Source organism: Megalobrama amblycephala, unplaced genomic scaffold (genome assembly GCF_018812025.1).
Source record: "Megalobrama amblycephala isolate DHTTF-2021 unplaced genomic scaffold, ASM1881202v1 scaffold500, whole genome shotgun sequence".
NCBI classification, from domain to species: domain Eukaryota; kingdom Metazoa; phylum Chordata; class Actinopteri; order Cypriniformes; family Xenocyprididae; genus Megalobrama; species Megalobrama amblycephala.
The window spans coordinates 73,735-99,361 of NW_025953415.1; the positions used below are offsets into that span (position 1 = coordinate 73,735).

Here is a 25,627-nt window from a genome sequence, read left to right on the forward strand (position 1 = left end):
CAGGAAAATTAAGTGTAACAGACATAAATTTACATTTGATATATAAAAATGTGAGGACTTTTCCTCCTGATTTTAAAACAGCACCGCAGACCACTGATGAACAGACCCTCGACCCCTCGATTAACTGAGGAGAGAGTCGACTCATATGAACACTTCAGACAGATCCATATATCAGTGAAACACGATTGTGACGTCAGCAGATTGTGCTTAATTTAACTCCTCCCCACACAACTCTAGTGTATGATATATTTAGGAAGGGCAAAAAAAATTTGGATTGGAGCACATCTAGTGACATCTCTGACCAATGTGAATGAAGACAAGCCTACAGGAATAGAGAGCAAGTCAATAAAGTTGGAATAATTAGTGGTCTAAGGTGCTGGAAACCGATTGTATTTGTTTTGCCATTTATTTATTTTTCTCACTAATAGGCTATTTATAAACGCACAGGAATGAGAGATTAAGTAATACTAATGTTGTCCACCAGAAGGAGACACAGGATAAGAAATCATTTATTCTCATATAGAACAAAATCTGTGTAAATGGTTCAACTTCAATAGATTGACTTGTAGAAATCTGTGATCTCCTAAATATCCTACTTCATGATTATTATGAATGATTGGACATCGCATCGCTAACATTTTTCCACTGTAGTTTTCAGACGGTCCATATGGGATCCAGCGAACAAAACCAACTTTACCGCCCAATAAATGTGTCATGCTGTACTGTATGCTAACATTATACGAAGCTAATGCATGTAATCAATTATTCAGGGACAAACACACAAAACGTGCACAGAGCTCGTAACGTGACGTCATCACCGCTCGCGCCACACATAAAAAGTGAAAGTAAATGAACAGAGTTGATGTTTCTCCATTTAAACAACCAGGAATATCAATGTGTTTTTAGAGGAACCTGTATAAAAGGTAAGTCGTGAATTTACGTGTAGATACTTGATAGAAAATGTGAAGGAGTTTTTTTTTTGTTTAATCATTTAATATATATTTAAATGTTGATCAAGGTGAGTGTTCAGGTCACGAGACTTACAGGTGACTTCCGCATTATCTGAAGGACGTAAATAATTATTTGAAATGCGTTTGATATTTTTCATTTTGAAGCAAATTAACATGGTTATATTGTTTCGTGTTTTCTGTGCTTTATTTTAGCATTTGTGTGAACATACAATAACTTTGTGTATTTGAGTGAACGCGCGTCTCTTGATCCTGTCTGAGGATCTGAATTATTGTGTTTGTACAAGATCTTCCATCCAGAGTCAGTGTTGGAGATCAGATTCAGTTTCAAGTGTTCAGATTCATCATGGATGACACACAAACATCCAGAAATGAAGATTTTTCTCCAGGATTCAGGTACTTTGAATAAACACTAGATTAAATTCAGTTCAGTTCAGTCCATGTGATCTAGTAACTGCTGTGCGACCCGTTAGCAACATAGCATGTATGAAACAGCAAAAAATAAGTCTGTTTCAAACTGTAAATCAAAAAGTACTATGGGACCCCACCATAAAGCCTAAAGGAATATTTGGAGGACACTTACATATTAGAAGTGTTTTATCCAAAACTGAACAACTTGAACATTATCAGATTCTAATTTGGATTACTTGGGGACTCTCAGAGACACGGTTAAACAATAGCATCCAAACAAACTTGGTTTCAGTTCCAGGATATAACATCTATAGAAAAGATCGTAAATATGGGAAAGGGGGAGGGGTTTTGCTTTACGTTAAAAAGACCCTGCAGAGTAAATTATTTGACTTGCCCGATAATGATATTGAAGGAATTGGTGTTACAATAACTCTATCTCCTGAAATGTCATTCAATGTTATTGTGTTGTACAGACCACCAAACGCTAAAGACAATTTTTTATGAAGAACTGAACAGAATTTTAAAACACTGTAATGGGAAAGAGTGTATACTACTTGGAGATTTTAATATAAATTGGCTAAACAAACAATGTAGGAAGAAATTAAAAGATATTATGACTCAATTTCAAATGACTCAGATAATAAAAGGTCCCACGAGAATTGCAAAATCATCTCAAACCTTGATAGACCTAGTTCTCGTAAACAAATGTGATCGTATAATGAAGACATACAACCTGATCACAGGAATCTCTGATCATAATTTAATGCTAGTTTCAAGAAAATTGTCCAAAGAACGATATAAAAATTGTTGAATATAAAAAGATATTTCTCATATATCCCGAAACAAGACAGAGAGAAACTGGAAGATGAAATAAAGATGATTAACTGGAGCCATTTAACTTTAGTAAAAGACACAGAGCAAGCTTGTGACAACTTTAAAACTTCAATAATACAGACAATTAATAAGTTCACAAAAATTAAACAAAAGAGGCAGAATGGAAAAATTAATTTACCATGGTTCACAGATGAATTATGGCAACTTATGAAAGAATGGGATGCAGCATTAAAAAGAGCTATAAACTCAAAATTAACTACAGACCATCTAATATACAAAAGTTTAAAAAATAAGAAAGGCTAAGGCAAATTATTTTTTAGACCACATTCGACAAGCACACGGGAATGCTCAAAAGTTGTGGAAAACAATTGATAAATTAATGGGTAAAGATCAATATCAAAATGAAAAGATAGAGTTGGCAATAAATGGAGAAATCCTAAAGGATAATGTAGATGTAGCAAATAGTTTTAACTGTTATTTTATTGACTCATGTTTAGAACTGCAACGAAAATTTAATGTCAATGATATTCCAGAAAATTTAGCCAATAATCAACAAGGTCTTAAATTTGACTGCATTAATGAACTGAAAGTACATCAGATCATCTCCTCTCTGTCAAATTCAAAGGCAAAGGATAAGTGGGGACTTAACACAGTCTTTTTAAAACAGCATAAGGACTGTCTCACGTACCCAATTACCTGCATTATTAATCAATCTTTATTGGACAGTGTGTTTCCCTCAGCCTTTAAAACAGTGATAGTAATACCTATACATAAAGGTGGAGAGAAGAAAGAGATCAGCAACTATCGGCCGATAAGCATACTGCCAGCTGCCTCGAAAGTAATTGAGAAGGCAGTGGCCGAACAACTTGTGGCACATCTCAACAGTAAAAAACTCCTGCACCCAATGCAATTTGGGTTCAGGAGCAACTACTCGACAGAGGCGGCTTGTTGCTATCTGATAGAAATAATTAAATCAGCATTAGACAAGAGAGGAGTGGTTGCAGCAGTATTTTTGGATTTCAGAAAAGCCTTTGACACTGTAAACCATGCAGTATTGTTATCAAAGCTTACAAAATTCAATCTTTCTGACACTGCATTTAAATGGTTACAATCATACATTTCTGAAAGAAAACAATGTGTTCGCATTGATGATAAATGATCAACTTTGAGACCTTGTACAGTAGGAGTTCCGCAAGGTTCAATTTTGGGACCATTGCTATTTTGCCTGTATATCAATGACTTACCAACAATTTGTGAAGATGTAGAGATACAAATGTATGCCGATGACACGGTCATATATACCCATGGGAGAAATGTGACTGAAGTGGCTGATAAGCTCTCATTAGCACTTGATAAAATTGCTCACTGGCTACAAAACTCTTGCCTCACACTAAATACTAAAAAAACAGTGACAATGTATTTCAGTAAGAAACAAATTTGTGGCCCTCAACTTAGTATATCAGGGCAAACTATTAATAATGTCAAGGAAGTCAAGTATTTGGGAATGTATTTAGACTCAACCTTGACCTTCAACAAACATGTTAAACATCTAAATAAAGTTTTAAAATTTAGTATTGCCAATTTTAGACATATTCGAAAATCTCTAAACATAGAGGCTTCAAAGGTATTTCTCCATGCCATGATTTTTTCACATTTACAATATTGTCTTACCTGCTGGTCACAGGCTGCTAAAACATTACGAAAGAAACTGGAAAGACTTTTTTTAGTATTTGACAAAAGATCATTGAACTACCATCATTGTAATATATTAAATGGATACAAATTGTTAAATTTTGATCATATGATCTATTATTCTGAGATGCGTCTGTTGTTTAAAATCTTGCATAACACTGCTGCCCCTCCGTTAAGTGGATTTTTTTCAGTTTCGTTCAGATCATATGACTAGAACATCCCGTTCATCTGTAAATTCCAATCTGATTATCCCTCTTAAACACAGTGCAATGGGACAATCTTCTTTCTCATTTACTGCGGCAAAAAAGTGGAACTCACTACCGGTTGAGCTTAAAACATGTCCCAACTACCACACTTTCTCACACGGGTTAAAACATTGGCTATTGAGCAAACAGACATGTCAACATTAACATTTATGTCAACATTAACATTTATCAAATAAGAGCTGGACTCAAGGATTATATTGTTAGATTTTTAACTCTACATTTTAGTGGCCAGTGTTATTGATGAATTGAAATTGTGTATTTTTAGTGGGGAGACTTACTGATGAAATCAATTTAACTGTTGTTGTCATTGCTGAACTGAAGTGCTCATGATAATTTTAGTGGGTATTGTTTTTATGAAATTTGTGTATGCTAGATTTTTTAAAGAAATTGTTTATCTAGTGACCTGCCCAAGGACTACAGATGGAAATTAGCTTATAGCTAAATCTGGTGCAGAGCATCTTCTCTCTACTTGAGATTAATGTTTTTTTTTCTGTGAATTGTCCTTGATTGATTGATAAATAAATAAATAAATAAATAAATAAATAAATAAATAAATAAATAAATAAATCACCTTTAAATGATTAAAAGGTTTGAAGATGGCAAGATATTTTGTTAGGATGCAAATGTTAGGATGTTTGATGATAAATGCTTGTAAGACCTTATCTTAAAGTGATTATAATCATAAAGGATCAAATCTGTTCTGTTGTAGTTCAGTTGATCAGAAGAGATCAGAACCAGAGTCCAGCTGTGTGTCTATGAGGAGTGACGCGTCTATGGGTCAAATTGTAAATTTTAAGAGTGGAGATAAACAGACTGATCTCAGGTAAAACATTTCTATAAAAATATGATTAATGGCACAATACTAAACAATATACATGAATAATAATTTATTAACAGAAAAGTATTCTGATAATTAATAATTATTCTTTTACTTTGTTTCTAGTTTGTTTTTCTTTATCTTATTTTTTCAAGTTTATATTGTTGCTCACACAGAGACACACATCTTTGAGAGTGCTTAGTTCAGTACAGTTTTTGTATCAAGAGTGTAAATATAAAAACTTGATTTTTTACTATGGATAAAAGAATTTAAGTGTTTTTGTCATTTAAATAATTCACTTTAATCTCTCTTTGTTGTAGTTCAGTTGATCAGAAGAGATCAGAACCAGAGTCCAGCTGTGTGTCTATGAGGAGTGACGCGTCTATGGGTCATAAAATACATTTTCAGAGTGGAGATACACAGACTGATCTGAGGTATAACGTTTCTGTAAAAGATATGCATTGATTATGATACAGAATGAGACATTGTGCTTATTAACTCAAGTAATAATGTGGTATTCTAATTTTACAGCCATGAAGTCCTCAACAGGTTTAGATCAAATCTGATGAAGAAGTTTGAGTGTCTGTATGAGGGAACAGCACAGCAGGGAAACCCAACACTCCTGAATGAGATCTACACAGAGCTCTACATCACAGAGAGTGAGAGTGGAGAGATCAGTAATGAGCATGAGGTGAGACAGATTGAGACACAATCCAGGAGAGCAGAAACAGAGGACACACCGATCCAATGCAATGACATCTTTAGACCTTTACCTGGACAAGACAAACCCATCAGAACTGTGCTGACAAAGGGAGTCGCTGGCATTGGAAAAACAGTCTCTGTGCAGAAGTTCATCCTGGACTGGGCTGAAGGGAAAGAGAATCAGGACGTCCAGCTCATATTTCCACTTCCTTTCAGAGAGATCAATATGATGAAGGACAAAACACTCAGTCTTTCAGATCTTCTTCATATCTTTTTCCCTGAAACAAAAGAAATGGAAATATCCAGTGACAAATATAAAGTGTTGTTCATCTTTGATGGTCTGGACGAGTGTCGTCTTCCCTTACATTTTAAAAGGAATGAGATTCTACTGGATCAGAACAAAAATAAATCAGTGGACATGCTGCTGATGAACCTCATTGTGGGGAATCTGCTTCCCTCTGCTCTCATCTGGATCACCTCCAGACCAGCAGCAGCTGATCTCGTCCCCTCTGAGTGTGTCCATCGAGTGACAGAGGTACGAGGCTTCAGTGAGCCACAGAAGGAGGAATACTTCAGGAAGAGAATCAGTGATCAGAGTCTGGCCAATACAATCATCTCACACCTGAAGTCATCAAGGAGCCTCGACATCATGTGCCACATCCCAGTGTTCTGCTGGATCTCAGCCGCTGTTCTAGAGAAGATGTTGAGCGAAGCAGAGAGTGGAGAGATTCCCAAGACTCTCACTCAAATGTACACACACTTCCTGATCCTTCAGACCAACATCAAACATGAGAAGGACTACGAGAAGAACGTGACAGATAAAGACATGATCCTCAAACTGGGCAAAGTGGCTTTTCAGCAGCTTGTGAAAGGCAATGTGATCTTCTATGAGGAAGACTTGAGAGAGTGTGGCATTGATGTGACAGAAGCATCAGTGTACTCAGGATTGTGCACTCAGATCTTCAGAGAGGAGTTTGGCTGGTATCAGGGGAAAGTCTTCTGCTTTGTTCATCTGAGCGTTCAGGAACATCTAGCGGCTCTATATGTGCATCTCTCCTGTACAAACAACAACATAAATGTGTTTGACCAAATCACCAAACAGAGTTTGTGGTCTAAAGTTAAGGAGAGGTTTAAACATGTTTCATTATCTGAGCTGCATCAGAGAGCTGTGAATGAGGCTCTACAGAGTAAAAATGGACATCTGGACCTTTTCCTGAGGTTTCTTCTGGGTCTGTCAGTGGAGTCTCATCAGATTCTCCTAAAAGGACTAATGAAACAGAAAAGAAGCAGATCTGACAGCATTGAGAAAACAGTTGAGTTCATCAAGAAGAAGATCAGGTCCATTGACTCTCCAGAGAAATCCATCAGTCTGTTCCACTGTCTGAATGAACTGGGTGATCATTCACTAGTGGAGGAAATACAACAGTATCTGAAATCTGGAAGAATAGAGGAAGCCAAACTCTCTTCATCTCAGTGGTCAGCTGTAGTTTTTGTGTTGTTGACCTCAGAGAAGAAGCTGGATGTGTTTGATATTAATACATTTGTTGGAGGAAACGATAAATCTAAAAAACTGAAGGTTTTTCAGAAGCTGTTGCCTGTGATTAAAGAATCCAGATCAGTTCAGTAAGTATCTTTGAGAACAATCACTTCACTGTTAAAACATTAAAAACAGTCGTTGTAATAGTGCAAAAAAATGACAAAGTCTACTACATTCTGAAAAACAATGAAACACTGTTTCCCTTTTCACACAGAAAGGACAATTTTCATTTACATTAGAATTAATAACAGAAATAAAAGCATTAACAGCCACAATTCCATGTAACACTCTCCATTGTAGATCCCCAACTTTTTTTGTCAGCGGTAATTTATATAGGGCTCTCCATACAGGCTTGACCTCCTTGTCAAGCCCAAAATGAGCTCTCCAGGGAGTATCCACTCTACCATTCAGTTTATCTTTGTTTAAAACCTTAACAAAAGACATATACATGGATTTACTTGTCATTGTGACCATGTTATTAATAAGAGTTCCGTTTAACTCTAGCAAAGGACCAGTGGAGTTTTTAAAATCAGGAGTAAGAATTAAAGAAGGGAAAATATCATTACTGTTGGGTTGACAATGTCCATTACAATATTCATTACACAAGGAGAGTTCAGTCTGTGCGAGTTCACTTTTCCAGTTATTAAGCAAGTGATTTACAGTCCTGATAGAACAGACCCCTATATGAGAGGCCAATTTTTCAGCGTTAGACAAATTTGGTCCCGTCAAATCAAAGACATGTTTCAAAGTAACAATTCTTGCTGAAATAAAACGCTGTGCCATAAAAGACCCAGTTAAGTTTTCTACATCAAATCGTGTCCCATACAGCACTGGTTCTTTCAACAACCAAAACAGTGAATCAATGCTTATCCTTGATTTCTGAAACATCCCCCACACAGTAAACAGTCCTTGATAAAACTTAGGAAGATTACAGAGTTTATGAGTCTTCAGATCCATTAAAAACAAAGACTGAACTAGACCCAAATTTCCACCTTGGCTCAATATAGCATGGGCCACGGGTCTCCAGACAAGGTTTTCTGGTCCAACAAGCAGTCTCTGTATAAATTGAAGTCTGAAAGTAGCACCTCTACTAGCGAGATGAATTAGTCCATGACCTCCTTCTTCCTTTGGCAAAAACAAAAGACATTGTGGAACCCAATGCAAATGATCCCAAAAAAAATTAACTAGAACTGCTTGTATTTTTGCCAGCAGCTGTGGTGGAGGATCTACACACATCAAGCGATGCCACAACATAGATGACACCAAATTATTAATCACTAATACACGTCCCTTAAAAGACATATGTGGTAAGATCCACTTCCATTTTTTAAGACGTCCTTCGATTTTTTCTAAAACATTGTCCCTATTTTTTCACACAACTGAATTGTCTCCTAAAAACACACCAAGATACTTAAAACCACCCTTAACCCAAGATAACCCATTGGGTAAAACAGTCTTTTTTTCTAACTCAACACCAAAAGCTATGGCTTCACTTTTCCCCCAGTTGATTTTTGCAGATGACAAAACACTGAAATCATTTATACATTCAACAAGAATATTAATGTCATCTTGATTCTTAACAAAAATAACCACATCATCAGCGTAAGCAGATAGTTTAAAAACTGAATTACAACCAGGAAAGGTTACCCCTGGGATAAGTCTTCTTAGTTTATGTAGGAAAGGTTCAATAGCTAATGAATAAAGCATTCCAGAGAGAGAACACCCCTGCCTAATTCCCCTCTGAACCTTAAAAGGAGCACTTAAACCCCCATTTATCTTTAACAAACTCTCAATATCCCTGTATAAAACCTGGATCATGGCTATAAAACTTGGATTAAAACCAAACACTTTCATCGTTTGCCACAAATATTGATGCTCAACTCTGTCAAACGCCTTTTCTTGGTCTATTGAAATTAAACCAAGTTCACAACCCAAAGAGCTAGAGAGGTCCAAAACATCGCGAATTAAAATAATATTGTCAGATATCAACCTATTTGGAATACAATAGGTCTGGTCTACATGTATAATTTGCTCCATTGCTTTTTTCAATCTCATGGCTAATACTTTAGATAGTAGCTTATAATTAGTCGACAGTAAAGCTACTGGTCGCCAGTTCTTAATCTCTTGCAGGTCACCTTTCTTAGGAAGAAGAGTAAGAATTTCCCTCCTGCAGCTTAGTGGTAAGAAACCTTTTTCAAGGCTGTTCATTAGCACAAGTGACAAGTCTTTGCTGATTTCTTTCCAAAAAACTTTATAAAAATCCACGGGAATCCCATCAATGCCTGGAGCCTTGCCACTCTCTAGGCTCTGCAATGCTGTGTATAATTCAGCTTCAGAGATTGGACCAGTTAGCTCTATGTTAGTCTCCTCTGAAACCTGTGGTAAGCCCTCATAAAAGGACTGCGCCACTTCTAGTACCTCTTGAGACTCTTTCTTAAACAATTTTTCATAAAAATCAACAGCACATTTCCGAATCTCTGCAGATTCATGTAAAAGTTGTCCAGTGTTGTCTCGCAAAGAATGCATAAGTCTCTTTTGCCCATTTTTTCGTTCTAGGGCGAAAAAAAAATGAGAAGGAGCATCCATTTTAACTATGTTTCGAAAACGTGAACGAACCAGAGCTCCTTGAGCAGAAAAACCTAACAGGTTAGATAAAGCGCTTTTTTTTCTTTTTGAGAACTTTAAAATGTTCTTTTTCTCCTGTGGAGTCTGCCAACTCTTGCAACTCCAATATTTCACTCTCTAAATTTTTCATTGATCTGGTCATATCTTTTGTAACATTTAAAGTATATTGCAAACAAAGCTGTTTGATTTTACTCTTTCCTATGTCCCACCACTGCTGCAAAGAACCATATTCAGATTTTGTATTTTTAAAACCATCCCAAAAAAAACTTAAAAGTATCTCTGAATACATTGTCATCAAGCAAAGCAACATTAAAATGCCAAAAAGCACTATTACATTTCACATCTTTGATAAAAATAGAACATTGAACAAGAGAATGATCATAAATACCGACAGGATGTATTGAACAATTACTCAATACATTTGTTTGATTTTTAAAGCAATAAAATCTATCCAATCTAGCTAGAGACAGATAATTATCCTTAACATGAGCCCAGGTGTATTGGCGCTGAGAAGGATAAAAAATCCTCCAAATATCACATAAACCATTTGATTCAATTAGCTTGATTAAACATTTTCTGCTAGGACCATGAGGTTCTATATGATTCCTATCGACATTTGCAGCAGTACAGTTGAAATCCCCCCCAGAATCATATTACAGTCATCAGAACAATTCCTTATCACATTGTCTAAAATGTTAAGAAAAATCACCCTTTCAGTTCCCACAGTTGGAGCATACACATTAATAAGGCTCAATTTTACATTTTCAAAACAAGCGTTTATCTTCAACAACCGTCCCTTAATAATTTCCTCAATATCAACAGAAATTGGTATAAAATCTTTAGCAAACAAAATGCCAACTCCGCCACTGTTGTTGCTCTTATGACTAAGACACACTTCCCCATCCAATTCTTTCTTCCAGTCTGCTTCATTATCTACTGTACTATGTGTTTCTTGCAGGAATACCACATTTAGTTGTCTCACTTTAAGTAGATTAAAAAGAGCAGCTCTCTTCACATCCTCCCTGGCCCCATTAATGTTTAAAGATCCTAGCTTTACTTCACACATATTAAGTAAGTAAATGCATTGGGATTGCCATTTAAACAAACCAGAGAGAATAACACATAGGAAAGAGAAGAACAAAAAACAGTTAACCATCATTAGCTATTTGCGATCTAACTTTGATCATCAATTTCTTGAGACGATAAACTTCCTGATCACTGAAAGTGGACTGATCAGACCTATCAGTGTTTTTCATAAACAACTTGACTGAATCAAGAAACATCTTTAAATCCGGGAAAAAATCATCAACTCTAACTGACCTCATGCCTTTAGTGTCCTGTAAGAATGAACGGAGTCTAGTGAAAGGGTAAACGCTCTCTGAATCCACCTGTGTGTCAGCACCAAACTCACATACACTCTCCTGTGTGTCCACTGAACTCTCTTCAGACTGCGAACCGTGCGCTAAAATCAACTTTGATACTTTACTAGCCTGATCTGCGTTCGTCTTGTTGTCTAACTCTTTTCTTTTACTCGATTGTTTGGCCAGATCCTTATCACACACCACATTTTCCTCATCAAACAACGCTGATTCAGCTATTCTAGTAGCAATATGAACAATATTAGCGCCTACCTTTGGGTCTCGTTGAACTTCCAACTCAGTTTGCTTACTCGTTTACTCCTCCATAACTTCCTTCTCCAGATTTCTAACATCACGTTCCTCACTTGCAGTGCGTGTATTTCCTTGTCTTGTAACTGAAGCGGCGACTCCGCTTGTGCTCGGCTGTTCCACCTCATTAGCGTTTATCTCATCCAACGTTACCCTCTCCGGGCACGAACGAATCAGATGGCCTACAGTTCCGCACCCAAAACATTTCATCAACTCTGATGTTACATGTACGGTATAGTCATAACCATCAATCTTAAACTTGAACACCAAGTTCAGCTCCTCATCATTATTTTTAAGCACCATAAGCACCTGCCTCCTAAAGGACATAACATGTTTTAAATGAGGGGATTTACAACTCATGGGGATCAGTTTAATCGGAGTTACTAGCTGTCCGTGTCTCTGTAACTCTTTAGCCAAAACTTCATTTTTAAGAAAAGGAGGAACGTTAGAGATGATAATCTTTTTAGCAGGATTCACCAACGAGAGAACAGATATAAAGGTACCTTGAATTACTACTCCATTCTCAATTAACTGATTCGCTTTATCAATGTCATCCAAAAAAATCACAACAGCGCCATTCATCCGCGAGGCTGATCTAATGCTACCATAGCCAACTTCTTCGCCGACCGCTAAAACACAATCCTCTACCGAACAACCGGCCGGCGGAGACAGCTTAATAGCGTGCCGGCGCGTGAGCTCAGACAAACCGAGCTGAACGCCCGCAGCCATGCTGCGTCCGCTGCTCAACAAACAACTCACTAAAACCTACACTAAATATCAAACAAAAACAACAAAACAAAAAACAAAAAAATAAAAAGAAGAAAAAGAGAAAAAAGATAGAAAACTCACTCACACTACCACGCGCTCTCCACGCTCAGTCTCACCATTCACTCAGAGAGAGAGAGAGAGAGAGAGAGAGAGAGAGAGAGAATAAGCAGATGTGAATTAATCTACTTGAGTCTGTGCGTCTCTCAACAGTGTTCAGCAGCATTGTCTCTAATAATATGAAACTGTAAGTTTATCTACATCAAGAACTGCACAGTTATTTCCTCACTGGTGAGAAATGTCATGTAGCTTTTAAGTTACTAAACTATTTAACTGATTAATTCGTCAGAGCAGCGCGGACAACACATTTCTGTGTGAGTGTGTGTTTGTACTGTGTGTGTGTGTGTGTGTGTGTGTGTGTGTACTGTATGTGAGGTGAGAGAGAGTAGGAGAAAGTGAGTATGACCTTTCAGGACATGATAAAATATATTTTGTGGCAAAAACCTTGACAATAATTCATTGTTTTTTATCATATTGTTTACTATATTTATTTGCTTGGTCAGTGTCGTTGTGGATTTTGTTTCTTTTGCTGTTGTAGGCTGTAAAGACCTTATGAAATAACTGAAATAACTTTGGTGAAGTGATATGAACTGTAATGTGGTCAAGACCTGCTAGAACTACTTCAGTCGTGTGTTTCCCTGAAAATAATCGCACACCTTAGAACATTCGTCAACCAATCAGATTCAAGCATTCAACAGCTCCATCTATAAAAGTTCATAAATCTTCAGAGCTGCAGAAGTTGTCCAGAGTTTAGTGGTCAGTATTTTGATGTTTTCTAAACCGTGACAATGAAAAATTCCTTCAGATATTCAAACAAAGTCAGTGTTTTCACACATAAAGAAGGAATTTAAACATTTAAATAAATGACATAAAAGAATTTAAGATATTTGATGTATGGTTCACATAGCAGAGTCTTACATTTTAATTTTACTGTCAGATGAACAATTAAGACTCAAATCTCTGAGTATCTGAAGTTAGTGCAGGTTCTCTAGTAAAGAGCAGATGTAATGTGTAGCAGCGGCTCCACCATAACAAGAATAACAATGTACAGTGAGACATTTAAGATTATTTAATAAGTCATTACTTTTACAAATAATTGGAATATAATTTCAAAAATGTATTGATAGAAATATTTTGTGTGTGAGTGGATTCTGACTAAATGAAACTCCTCTGATTGGCCATTGAGTTCAAGACATCAAAAAAGTATCTGTGATCAAACATTAATTGTCGGACCCCTGCAGTACCGCTGTGGACCCCCGATTGAAGACCCTTGGTTTAAAGTTAATAAATACATGAATATTAATTTAATTCAATCTTAACCTTTTTGATTAGTGTGAATTTGACCATGAAACTTGGAAAAGAATTTGACACTGTTAAATTATATTGGAATTGAAAGTTGTTTGATGTTTTTTTGATAGTTTAACTATTTATTACGCTGTTTGATTTTCATCTCTCTACAGGTTGAGAAACTGTGATCTCACAGATGAAGGTTGTGCTGCTCTGACTTCAGCTCTGAGATCAAACCCCTCACACCTGAGACAACTGAATCTGTCTGGGAATAAAATAGGAAAATCAGTGAATCTGCTGTCTGATGTACTACAGGATCCTCACTGTAAACTGGAGAAACTGTGGTAAGATCATATTTGACTCTCACACATGAATCACAATGTAAAGTATATTTGAAGTGTAAGAGAAATGAAGAACATGCTGGATTCATTTTTTTACTTTTCATCACTTTCATCTTTCTGCATTGACACTTTCTAAAGTATTGTTTTTCATTTTTTAAAACACACACACACACACACACACACACACACACACACACACACACACATCATGTTTTGTGCTCTGTGACATTTTATATCTCAAAGCACAAATCAAAATGTGATATTTAAGTTTGTATTTTCTCTTTAATAATGGATTCACTGCTAAACTGATCTGAACTGAGAGTGAAGAGTGTGTCATTGTTCTCTACAGGTTGAGTTATTGTGGAGTCACAGATGAAGGTTGTGCTGCTCTGACTTCAGCTCTGAGATCAAACCCCTCACACCTGAGAGTACTGAGTCTGTCTGAGAATAAAATAGGAAAATCAGTGAATCTGCTGTCTGATGTACTACAGGATCCTCACTGTAAACTGGAGATACTGTGGTAAGATCATATTTGACTCTCACACATGAATCTCAATGTAAAGTATATTTGAAGTGTTCAGCCTCTTTCTGCTGCTGTGAGTTCATTAATGCTTTGGGAAACAGACCGTAATATTAAGAATAGTCGTACGATCGTTTTACGAACTTCTTAGGCTTACGATGCTTTTAGGAAACGCAGCACAGGAGCCTCATTTATAACCGTTACGCACAAAACATGCCCTGAAAGAGGCGTACGCCACTTCCTACACAAAAGATGGGATTTATAAAAACAAACTTAATTTTAACTTAACCTGCACACAAACTCTGACCCATGAGTACAAACTCTTTTACTAGAGTGAGAAAAGTAATGAAGTCAACAGAACAATTTTAAACTCTGTCTTCATTTTGATAAACACATTTACATTAATATTCCACTTTCATTAATGGCGTTAAGCACTGAAAGTCATTATGCAGAAGTTAAACAGAAATTATATGAATTTAGACAGTGGATGTGCAACTTTTGATCACTTTTCCTGTGACACGCTGTTTTAATGACAGTGAGGAGTGATAGGAGCACAATAATTCCTCTTTAAACTAAACTGCAGATCTCATGTTATGACTAAATATTTTAGTGAGAACGATGATCAGTGATGCACACTTACTTCAATATTATGGCAAGATTTGCACGTTTCCTCTTTAAAATATTTTGTCAGTGACGCAGTGAGTCAGACAATTGTATATTTACTCTGCAATAAACAAGTAGGATCTGTTTCCACTAAAAATAGCCTATAAACATCATAAAAGATATGTTCACATTATCAGTAAAACTGGATATATTTGATCTAAAGTGTTTAAAACAATTAAAACACTATTTGGCCAGTGGAAATGAATGAATCAACTCTATGTAGCGAATGAACTCAAAGGGGAAATATTAATAATTATTCATTATTATTAATTTAATTCTAAGAAATGTTCATTTCCAGGTTATAGAAAAATAACATTCTTTTTGTACCGTGCTATTTAGAGCATAGGTTCGGGGTCTATATCACTTAAGAGGCAATTTATTAGCAGACGGAGTCAGAACCAAACATGTATTGTGCACAATCTTTATTAACTAACTCACAAACACATAACTAAACTAACAAACAAACACATAACATACAACAAAGGTCACACACACACGTAGGTCAGAACGAGTAATGATAGAGTTGAACCGGAAGAGGTACTGTTACAAAAGCTATAGGAAAAAGTCAAAGACAATCTGGAAAGGAATCATCAGTTTCTTTCAGCAACAGCAAAGGTAAGTCTTACAAATCAATACTAAATCGCTGTTTAGTGTTAAAATGTACGATACTTGCAAGATGCCTTTAGGCTGTGGAGCGTCGGATCGGCAGGTTGAGGAGAGATCATGAGGATTTTGTCTGAAGTTGTTGCCAGTCTTTTCTATGTTGGATGTTGAGCACATGGCTGGTTTATACAGGCCTTGGCCTGAAGAGGCCTTCGGCAAAGAGGGTTCTGTTCAGTTGTCCACGAGGCAAGGAAAGAGAGGGAGTGGTATTGTTCTCTAGCTTTTAACCTCTGGTCAAAGTTCAAACTCTTAAGGTAGATGTAGTCAATGAAGGTGTTGTATTTCCGGGTGACACCACACCCCCTTGTCGGGGGTTTTATGACCAAGCAGATTAACAAGATGAGTCTTTGAATAAGAACTATTAAAGATTCTTGTAATACTTAAGTGTTGCACAGGTATGGACATACCGCATACACAAGCATTTAAATCTTCCCGATACGAACACATAGACACTAAACATGGCATGATTGAAGTTACCTTAAATGTATCATAAAACATACGCATACTGTACATACGTGAACACAATGATTGTAATACAGCAACAGTAATAATGGATACCATTTCCTGGGAATGTGCATGTTCATTTATAGAACAGTCTGTCTATACATTAATGCAAGAGAGTCTGTGTTATGTGTGGATAATGCAGGAAAGATGCACGTTTTTGTGGGTCTCTTCTCTGCTCTCCATGCGGCATTCTTTGGTGCAATAAAACTTGTAACTGAGAACTTCTTGGGGGATGGAAGCCAGACCCCAGAGTGAGCTTAAAACTATTGGTTAATTAACAAATAACTGTGTCTGATTTGTCTCAGTCATTACATCTATTCTAAAAACTTTATCTGAGAAGTATTTTATAACTACAATTTTGTTTTTATGAATATTTTGATATATTTATTCTAAAACATAAAGAGGATATTGGATGATTTTATCAATGTAATGTGTGTGGCACAATCGGCATTTATAGTCTGTATCTAATATTTTCCAATGTCTCGTACCTTTGACAGTGTTAACATGGTGTCAGTGGATGAGAATATGCATGGAAATGATGCATAGTATGAATAGTAAAACTAGGCGCTGTAAGCTCCATATAAAAAATGTTTGTGCAGGTTCTGGTGTGATTTAAAAACCACAATTAATATTATAAATTCAACTCTGAATTTTATAGGCAGCCACTGGAGAGAGATAAAGACAGGAGAGATGTGCTGATATTTACGTGTTCTCGTCAAAAGCCTGCTGCTGCGTTTTGGACCAGTTAAACGCTCCATAGATGAGCTGTTAATCCCATAATAAAGTGAATTACAATAGTCTAAACAGGAAATAACAAATGCATGAATTACTTTTTCAAAGTTCTTGGCTGATAACAAAGGTTTCACAAGATTGAAAAAAACACCCTTTAACTACTCCATTTATCTGATTGTCAAGATTTAGACCAGAATCAATCCAAAAACCTACATTTTTTGCACATGTAGTAACCCAAAACACATGGTTTTATGAATGAATGAATGAATGAATGAATGAGGCATTTATATAGCGCTTTCATATGTACTACTGTACACCCAAAGCGCTTTACAATCATATCAGGGGTTTCTCCTCATCCACCACCAGTGTGCAGCATCCACTTGGATGATGCGACGGCAGCCACAGTACAACGGCGCCAGTGCGCTCACCACACACCAGCTGTAGGTGGAGAGGAGAGAGAGTGAAAGAGCCAATTCAATGGATGGGGATTATTAGGAGGCCGTGATTGGTAAGGGCCTATGGAGGGAATTTTGCCAGGACACCGGGGTTACACCCCTACTCTTTACGAGAAGGGCCATGGGATTTTTAATGACCACAGAGAGTCAGGACCTCGGTTTAACGTCTCATCCGAAGGACAGTGCTTGTTACAGTACAGTGTCCCCGTCACTATACTGGGGCATTAGGACCCACACAGACCACAGGGTGAGCACCCCCTGCTGGCCTTACCAACACCTCTTCCAGCAGCTACCTGGTTTTCCCAGGAGGTCTCCCATCCAGGTACTAACCAGGCTCAGCCCTGCTTAGCTTCAGTGGGCAACCGGTCTTGGGCTACAGGGTGATATGGCTGCTGGCAATAAATTAATAATTTATAAATATGGAAACTTTTGTCCGTACGCAGAATCTAGCTTTTTTGTGTACATAAACTTTTAGGATAAAATCTACAGAAAGTTTTATAAATGAGGCCCTGATCTGAACTGAGAGAGTGAAGAGTGTGTCATTGTTCTCTACAGGTTGAGATGTTGTAGAGTCACAGATGAAGGTTGTGCTGCTCTGACTTCAGCTCTGAGATCAAACCCCTCACACCTGAGAGAACTGAGTCTGTCTGAGAATAAAATAGGAAAATCAGTGAATCTGCTGTCTGATGTACTACAGGATCCTCACTGTAAACTGGAGAAACTGTGGTAAGATCATATTTGACTCTCACACATGAATCACAATGTAAAGTATAATTGAAGTGTTCAGCCTCTTTCTGCTGCTGTGAGTTCAGCTGATTGAGCTGTAAATGACTGAACACATGAGCTGCTCCTCAGTCACATGATACTGCAGGACTGAGAGTCACACTGAAATACACACTTTCACACAATCAACATTTCAGTCTCTTGACTTTAAACAAACTCGAGCTCAACACAACTGAGAAATGAAGAACATGCTGGATTCATTCTTACTGTTCATCATGTTCATCTTTCTGCATTGACACTTTCTGAAGTATTGTTTTTAATTTTGTAAAATCACACACTCACACACACACACTCTCACACACACACACACACACACACACACACAATCGTGTTTTGTGCTCTGTGACATTTCAGATCTCAATTATTTATCACATTAATTGCTTTAAGTTTGTATTTTCTCTTTAATAATGGATTCACTGCTAAACTGATCTGATCTGAACTGAGAGAGTGAAGAGTGTGTCATTGTTCTTTACAGGTTGTATGATTGTGGAGTCACAGATGAAGGTTGTGCTGCTCTGACTTCAGCTCTGAGATCAAACCCCTCACACCTGAGAGAACTGTATCTGACTGGGAATAAAATAGGACGTTCAGGACGTAAACTTCTCACTGATCTAAAGAATTCTCCACATTATAAACTAGAGATACTGCAGTAAGTAATAATTTTAAAATAAATATTCAAGTTTTCATATAGCTGAACATTTATATATTTATATGCATATTTGGTCCCACTTTATATTAGGTGTTTTTAACAACTATGTACTAACATTTAAATGAATCATTTTAGTTCAATGCAATGTTTTTACATTGTACTTGTATTTTAAAAAATACCTGCATTTAATTACATCTGTAAATAATTTCTGTAATTACATTTATAATTACACTGTTGACTAGGGCTGGGTAAAAAATATCAATTTCTCAATTTTAATTGATTCTCATTTTTACGAACCGATATCGATTCTTAAATCCAGAGAATCGATTAGTCTAGTCTGTTTTCAGTTGATGAATGAGCAGAACACGTAGCATCTCGGTCCGTGTACTTTTGCGTCCATTCGTTTTTCCTTTTTTAAACCAGAAATGAAATATGGAAAATGTGGTTTCTTTGTTTTTTATTTCAACACTGATGTATAGAATTAGCAGATACAAGCTTATTTTCCTTATGCAAGATTATTATTTTGTTAAAAATAATATAAAATGATATACAACTTGTTTTTTAATAGTAAAAAATGCTAAATTTAATTTCCAGTGTTTCTCGTCATACACACAGACGCTAAAGCGCCCTCTAGTGCCTGTTCCTCTGGCATCAATAGATTGACTCGCTTCAAGAGCCTGCCTAAATGACATTGATTCATTTTCATTCGTTAAATTACTATTATTATTATTTGTACATTTATATTTTAACCTAAACATTAAATTTCTAAACCTTATAGCCTCTTGTTTAGCGCTCTAACATTATCGAGTTCCCACTTGTCTCCCGTCATTTTGCTTTTTACTATGAATAATGGCCAAAACAACATCTAAATGTTATATGAATAAAGGCCAAAACAACATCTAAATTACTGTGACTTTTTCGTCTGGCTCTGTGTTTTATATTGTTTTATATTGAGAAATTGTTTGGGATTAGGAGTCACTTTATAGCTATACTGTTCAAATTGAAAATATACCAATGTTATGATGACAAAATCATACCCCAAAATTGTACATCCCATGCCCTTTGCCTCAGTGGAGGTTTGACATGAAATATTTCTCAATTCTCATTGAAAGCAATGCGTTACAGCCGCGTCACTGGGACATACTGCTTTATGTGGCTTAATCCTAAAACAACATGCAGGGAGAAACTATTTTCTCGCACATTTTCTTGTCATGCAGCATCTAAGGCTAAGACAACAGCAACGTAAAAAAGTGGAAGGACAATATTTTTATGTTAAGCGTTTATAACGGTTTTCTATAACGCTAAACGTTGAAAGCGCATTGCCTTCATATTCGGCCTGACCTGCTTGTCTGCATATTTTTATTGGTCATTTATTATCTTAATGCATTAAGCGTTTTCTTCATAACTGTGTTTTATTTTCAAGGAAAAAGCTTAACGTGTTAATTGTGTTCATAGTGGGCTGCTAGTAGTGAATTTGCTCCTCCAATATCATTATTGCTGGACGAAGCGAGACATACTGGTTTGCCACCAGTATAGCATCTCTTGGACATGCGGCAGTATCGGACCCCTCGTGAGTGAGAATGTGGCGGAAAAGTCAATTATTATCGTGTTTCAGAGACATGGATCTCGAAAGTGTGGGAGAAATGGCAATTTTACAAAAGAAAACTTGTAAATTGACATTTTTTCGACTTTCATCTGTCCTTTTTAATTTTGGTTTATAAAGATGCAAAAAGTAATAAACAAAAATCTGAAAATAAGTCAATATTTATTTTGTGCACATGAAATTTGTGTATTTGGTTTTAATTTTTTTTTTTGTATTCACCATAGCATTTAAAAATACAACAACCGTTCGTTTTTTGTTTTTCTTGAGGTGGTTAAAAAACGAAAAAGGAATGGATGCAAAAGTACACGGACCCGACCCACCTCCCATCCAATAAATCGCATTAATCTTTGTTCTTTGTTACTTTTGATATGAAGCAAAGTCTTAGATTTCAAATGAAGTCCATCTTATTATGAGATTAAAAAAACAAATACTGTTTTGGCGCTGTTTAATGTGATGTGACAGATTGCTTTAGCGCCTCAGTTAAAGAGAAGCATGTGATCATCCTCTCCTCCACTTTAATACCAGTTACAGTGCGAAATAAACAAGACTAAACATCTGAAGGTATGTTAAAATATACAGTACAACTTACTGAAATCTGTATCATGTCTCATGTAATCGCTCAATCAGTGTTTCAACCTCGGAAAGACGTCAATAAAACAGCTTGTAAACAATGTCACGTAACGTCACATTAACCTCAGAAAAACATATTCAGTGACCATAAACTCATTAGTCAGCTAGAAAATTAACTCTAGAAAGCATTCTGATAAATAAAGCTATGCACCATTACATATTCATTATCATTTTTAATGTTCTTCAATATTTAATGCATGTTTGAATAAATCAGTTATGACAGCCACGATTTAAATGTTTATATTTCAAAAAAACAAATTGGAGTAGAAATGTGATTATGTAATTCTAAACTTTATTTATAATATAAACATCATTGAGTGTAATTTAAGTGTTTGTATATAAATAAGTTAATTTAACCTTCAATATTATTATAGTAGTACAAACTGACTCTCATGTGTAGTTTACAGCATTAGTTGAGAGATTTTTTTTCCTCTAGAAAATTTGCCATGTACTGTAACTGAAATACTACATCCAAAATAATCAATATTGAATCGAAATCGAAATCGTAATCGAATCGAATCAAAAGCATGTGAATAGTAATCGAATCGAATCGTGAAAATTGTGTCAATACAGCCCCACTGTTGACCGTTCCCTTACGCCTTAAACCACCCTTAAACCTACCCATACCTTACCCATATTCAACCTCAATAGCAGCAAAAGTGTTTTCAATACAATATGAACACAATAAGTACATTGTATCTGATAAACAGAGAGATTTGGCTGGTTTATAATTGATCTTTATTAAAATAGTTAAGGCATGTTTCAGACTTGTATTATTTCAAATGAATGTCTGATTTTATATAATTGACTGTTTTATTTTTGGATTTACAGGTTATGAGGAAAATCCCATTTCCGTTCAAATATCCGCTCTGAGTCCGGCTCCACACACTCTCCTCATGGACACTCTCTTCTTTCTCCACTGTAACTTGAGAAATTCACCACAGTGTTTATAAACTCCTCTGATCTGAATCACGCAGCAGAAACCACAGGGTCCTGAAGCAGAGAGCTCAGAGAGCTGACAGAGAGACACCGTTTGTGTTTCTTGTTATACATACTGAATACAGACTGATAGATTAATAATTATAGCTTTTTTAAGACAGGGTTTCATAAATGTTAATGATGACTGTACAGTATGTGAGTTATACACTAACTCTGTTAACTTGTATATATGTATGTATAAAATACTGTATAACTTTATAAATAACATACATTTCTGACTGCACTGTATTAAAGTCGCTCACTCACATAAAATGACACTATTGTCACTTTAAAACTACTTTACAGCACAATTTGAATTTGTCTCATAATTGATCACTAATGTGATGTTGATGAAGCTCTAGTCTGAATGGAGATGAGAATATAGTAGTGCTGTAATCATGAAGTGTCTTTTCAAAGCTGTTGTGTAAGAAACTCCATTTCCATGTCAAATGTTTCTTCAGCTTCTTCAGGTGTCTTTAAAAATCACATTTTTGTGCTGTCATCTAGTCTGATTTGGCATTAGTATTACAAGAAATCAGTGTTATTCATATGTAAGCACATGACAGTCTTTAGGTCTGTAGAAATGATGATCAGCTCGTATTGAACACAGAGATCAACCCCAACACACATCCATAAACTGCTCATATTAAAGTGTGAATGATGGGTTGATTTAAACTGTTGATGTCATTATGTTTCTAAAAACTGCCTTATTGAGACGTCTTTCCATATGAACTTATTGTTCTTTCTTGCTGTGTTTACATGTATTACAGGACTGTGCTTCATAATAATAGTGCTTGAAGATGTTTTGTAGACTGAAATAAATGGTGTATAAACAATTTTCACTCAGAAATTGCTGGTGAATTTCTCAAACACAAAGAAATGGCAAGTAACATTGAATTAAATGTGAAATTTTGAACTATAAAAACTGAAATAACATTGTCTTGTAAAATGTGCTCTAATAATCTTTGTTTTATTTTTTACAATGTATTGTATTTACAGTGTGACTAACAGTAAAAATTAAAATTATACAGATCTGTTGTATAGGACTTGATGTTGATATCCCTTAATGCATACTTGAGGCACCGATGAGACTCCATGGGATGGTCCATTGAGTGATGGCACTGTCGTCAGGTATGTCGTCAGGAGGGTACTTGAGGCTCCGATGAGACTCCGTGGGATGGTCAATTGAGTGATGGCACCCTTTGGGTTGTCAAGTGGGCGCCCTCCTTCCTTGGTGTTTTGCTGATAGGCCCACGACACCTCCAGAGGGTTCAGCAGTGAATCCCAGCGTCCCAGGTTCACTCCCTAGGTTCCATCAACTCCTTTGAAGACCCAAGCGGAGTCTTTTCTCTTCACCCATAGCCACTGGCTTCCCTTTTCTGCAGCCACAGAGAGGTCTTTGACTGCCTGCCGGTGGGCCTTTCCTCGCACTCCCATCTCCCTAAGTAGCCTGGATGTTGAGGTGGCTACAAACCCTCTGCAGCCTACTTCCACTGGACGTACCTTCACGTTCCAGCCTTGTTGTTGCACATTGGTTGCAAGTTCGGCGTACCTCAACCTTTTCCATTCATAGGCCTCCTCCACTGCACCCTCCCAGGGCACAGTGAGCTCGATGATGTAGACAAGCTTGAGGGAGGCTGACCACAGAACAAGGTCTGGTCGCAGGTTGGTGGCTGCGATTTCAGCTGGGAAGCAGAGTTTCTTGTTCAAGTCTGCCAGCAGCTCCCAGTCCCGTGCTCTGCCCAGCTGACCAGAGTCTGATCTTATGGTGTTGAGGTTGGCTTGGCCCTCACCCTCCCGAACAAATGGTGTTGGCTGCCACTGGGGTGACGGGGGAGGAAGGGCATTCACGCTTCTCCGTCGACTTTCCAACACTGCTGCAAGACACTTTAGCACCTGGTTGTGCCGCCAGGTGTAACGGCCTTGGGTGAGGCTGGTCTTGCATCCCACTAAGATGTGCTTCAGTGTTGCTAGACTTGGGCATAGAGGGCACGTGGGGTCTTCGGCATACCATTGGCTTAGGTTTGCGGGAGAAGGTAGGACATCATAGGCAGCCCTGATGGTAAAGCTTGCCCTAAATGCCTCCATCTCCCACAGCTCTTTCCAGGAGATCTTCCTCTTCTCCACTCCTTCCCATGTCATCCACTGCCCTTGCTTTGCCTGTGCCACAGCTTGGGCGCACCTTCTTGCTTCCTCCTCCCGACGTACCTCCTGGACCACCATTTTACGTCTCTGAGGTGGAGAGGCCTTGCTCCACACTGGTGTACTGGCCCCAAGTCCAAGACCACTCCTCCTCTCCTACACTCGGCCCACGATGTCCTTATGTCTGAGTGCTGCCTTTGCCTGCTCAGTTGCAGCCAACGGGGTCCACTTCCTCCCAGTGGCCAAGATGGGGGTAGCTTGGGCTACAAATGGATCGTTCGAATCCAGTAGCATCATCTCCAGTCTGACTTTGGCACACTTGTACTCCTCTACCAGACTGGAAATGGGCAGATGTAGCATCCCTTTGCCGTAAAGTCCAATACTGCTGAGGCACCTGGGAAGGCCAAGCCACTTCCTTACGTATGAGCTGACCAGTCTCTCCAGCTTTTCCACCTTCGAGAGCGGGACTTCATAGAGGGTTAGTGGCCACAGGAGACGTGGAAGTAGTCCATACTGCATGCACCAGAGCTTCAGCTTGCCAGGGAGCAGGGTTCTATCGATCTTTTCCAAGCCACTGGCTACCTCCTTGCTAAGCTGTTCTACTTGCTCTTTGTCTTTAAGGGAGGCATCATACCACCGACCTAAGCTCTTCACTGGCTTCTCTGAAACAGTTGGGATGGGTTCCTCGCCGACGTGGAAGCGGTGGTCTGACAACTTCCCCTTGATGATAGAGATGCTTCTGGACTTGCTCGGCTTGATCTTCATGCGAGCCCGTTGAATGTTTTCCTGAAGCTTTCTTAATAATCGTGCAGTGCAAACCTTGGTCGTGGTGAGAGTTGTGAGGTCATCCATGTATGCTCTGACCGGCGGCATCCTCAGCCCAGATCTTATTCGCTGTCCGCCAACTGTCCATCTAGAGGCCCGAATGATGACCTCCATGGCCAGGGTGAAGGCCAGTGGGGAGATGGTGCAGCCCGCCATGATTCCCACTTCCAGGTGTTGCCAAGCTGTTGTGTACTCTGCTGTTGTCACACAGAGTTGGACGTCCTGAAAGTAGGCCTTGACAAGGGTTGTGAGAGCTGCTGGGACTCTAAAGTAGTCAAAGGCTGTCCACAGGAGGTTGTGAGGGACTGACCCAAAGGCATTCGCGAGATCCAGGAACACCACGTGAAGATCTGTTCCCTCCTTTTTGGTGACTTGGATCTGATGCCATATGACACTAGCATGTTCTACACAACCAGAAAAGCCTGAGATGCCTGCTTTCTGGATTGACGTGTCAATGAAGTTATTTCTTTGCAGGTATCCTGCCAGCCTGTGAGCGACCACGCTGAAG

The 25,627-nt window shown here is 37.8% G+C and overlaps 1 protein-coding gene and 1 pseudogene across 1 annotated transcript; one reads left to right on the top strand and one right to left on the bottom strand.

The window, feature by feature from the left end:
- The first annotated feature begins 825 nt into the window (after positions 1-825).
- On the top strand, positions 826-22,988 carry LOC125261833 (NACHT, LRR and PYD domains-containing protein 3-like). The gene is made up of 10 exons (XM_048180385.1): positions 826-923; positions 1,256-1,364; positions 4,881-4,994; positions 5,309-5,422; positions 5,520-7,313; positions 13,805-13,975; positions 14,322-14,492; positions 18,065-18,235; positions 18,768-18,941; positions 22,006-22,988. The coding sequence occupies exons 1-10, from the start codon at positions 863-865 to the stop codon at positions 22,010-22,012; spliced, it is 2,886 nt and encodes a 961-aa protein (XP_048036342.1). The 5' UTR covers positions 826-862; the 3' UTR covers positions 22,013-22,988.
- Positions 17,790-17,906, bottom strand: LOC125261834 (annotated as a pseudogene).
- Positions 22,989-25,627: the final 2,639 nt, after the last annotated feature.

Coding starts and splice junctions, on each gene's coding strand:
- LOC125261833 (XM_048180385.1), top strand. CDS start 863: ATGTTTCTCCATTTAAACAACCAGGAATATCAATGTGTTTTTAGAGGA. Junction 7,314..13,804: donor AAAGAATCCAGATCAGTTCA/GTAAGTATCTTT, acceptor ATCTCTCTACAG/GTTGAGAAACTGTGATCTCA. Junction 13,976..14,321: donor TGTAAACTGGAGAAACTGTG/GTAAGATCATAT, acceptor TGTTCTCTACAG/GTTGAGTTATTGTGGAGTCA.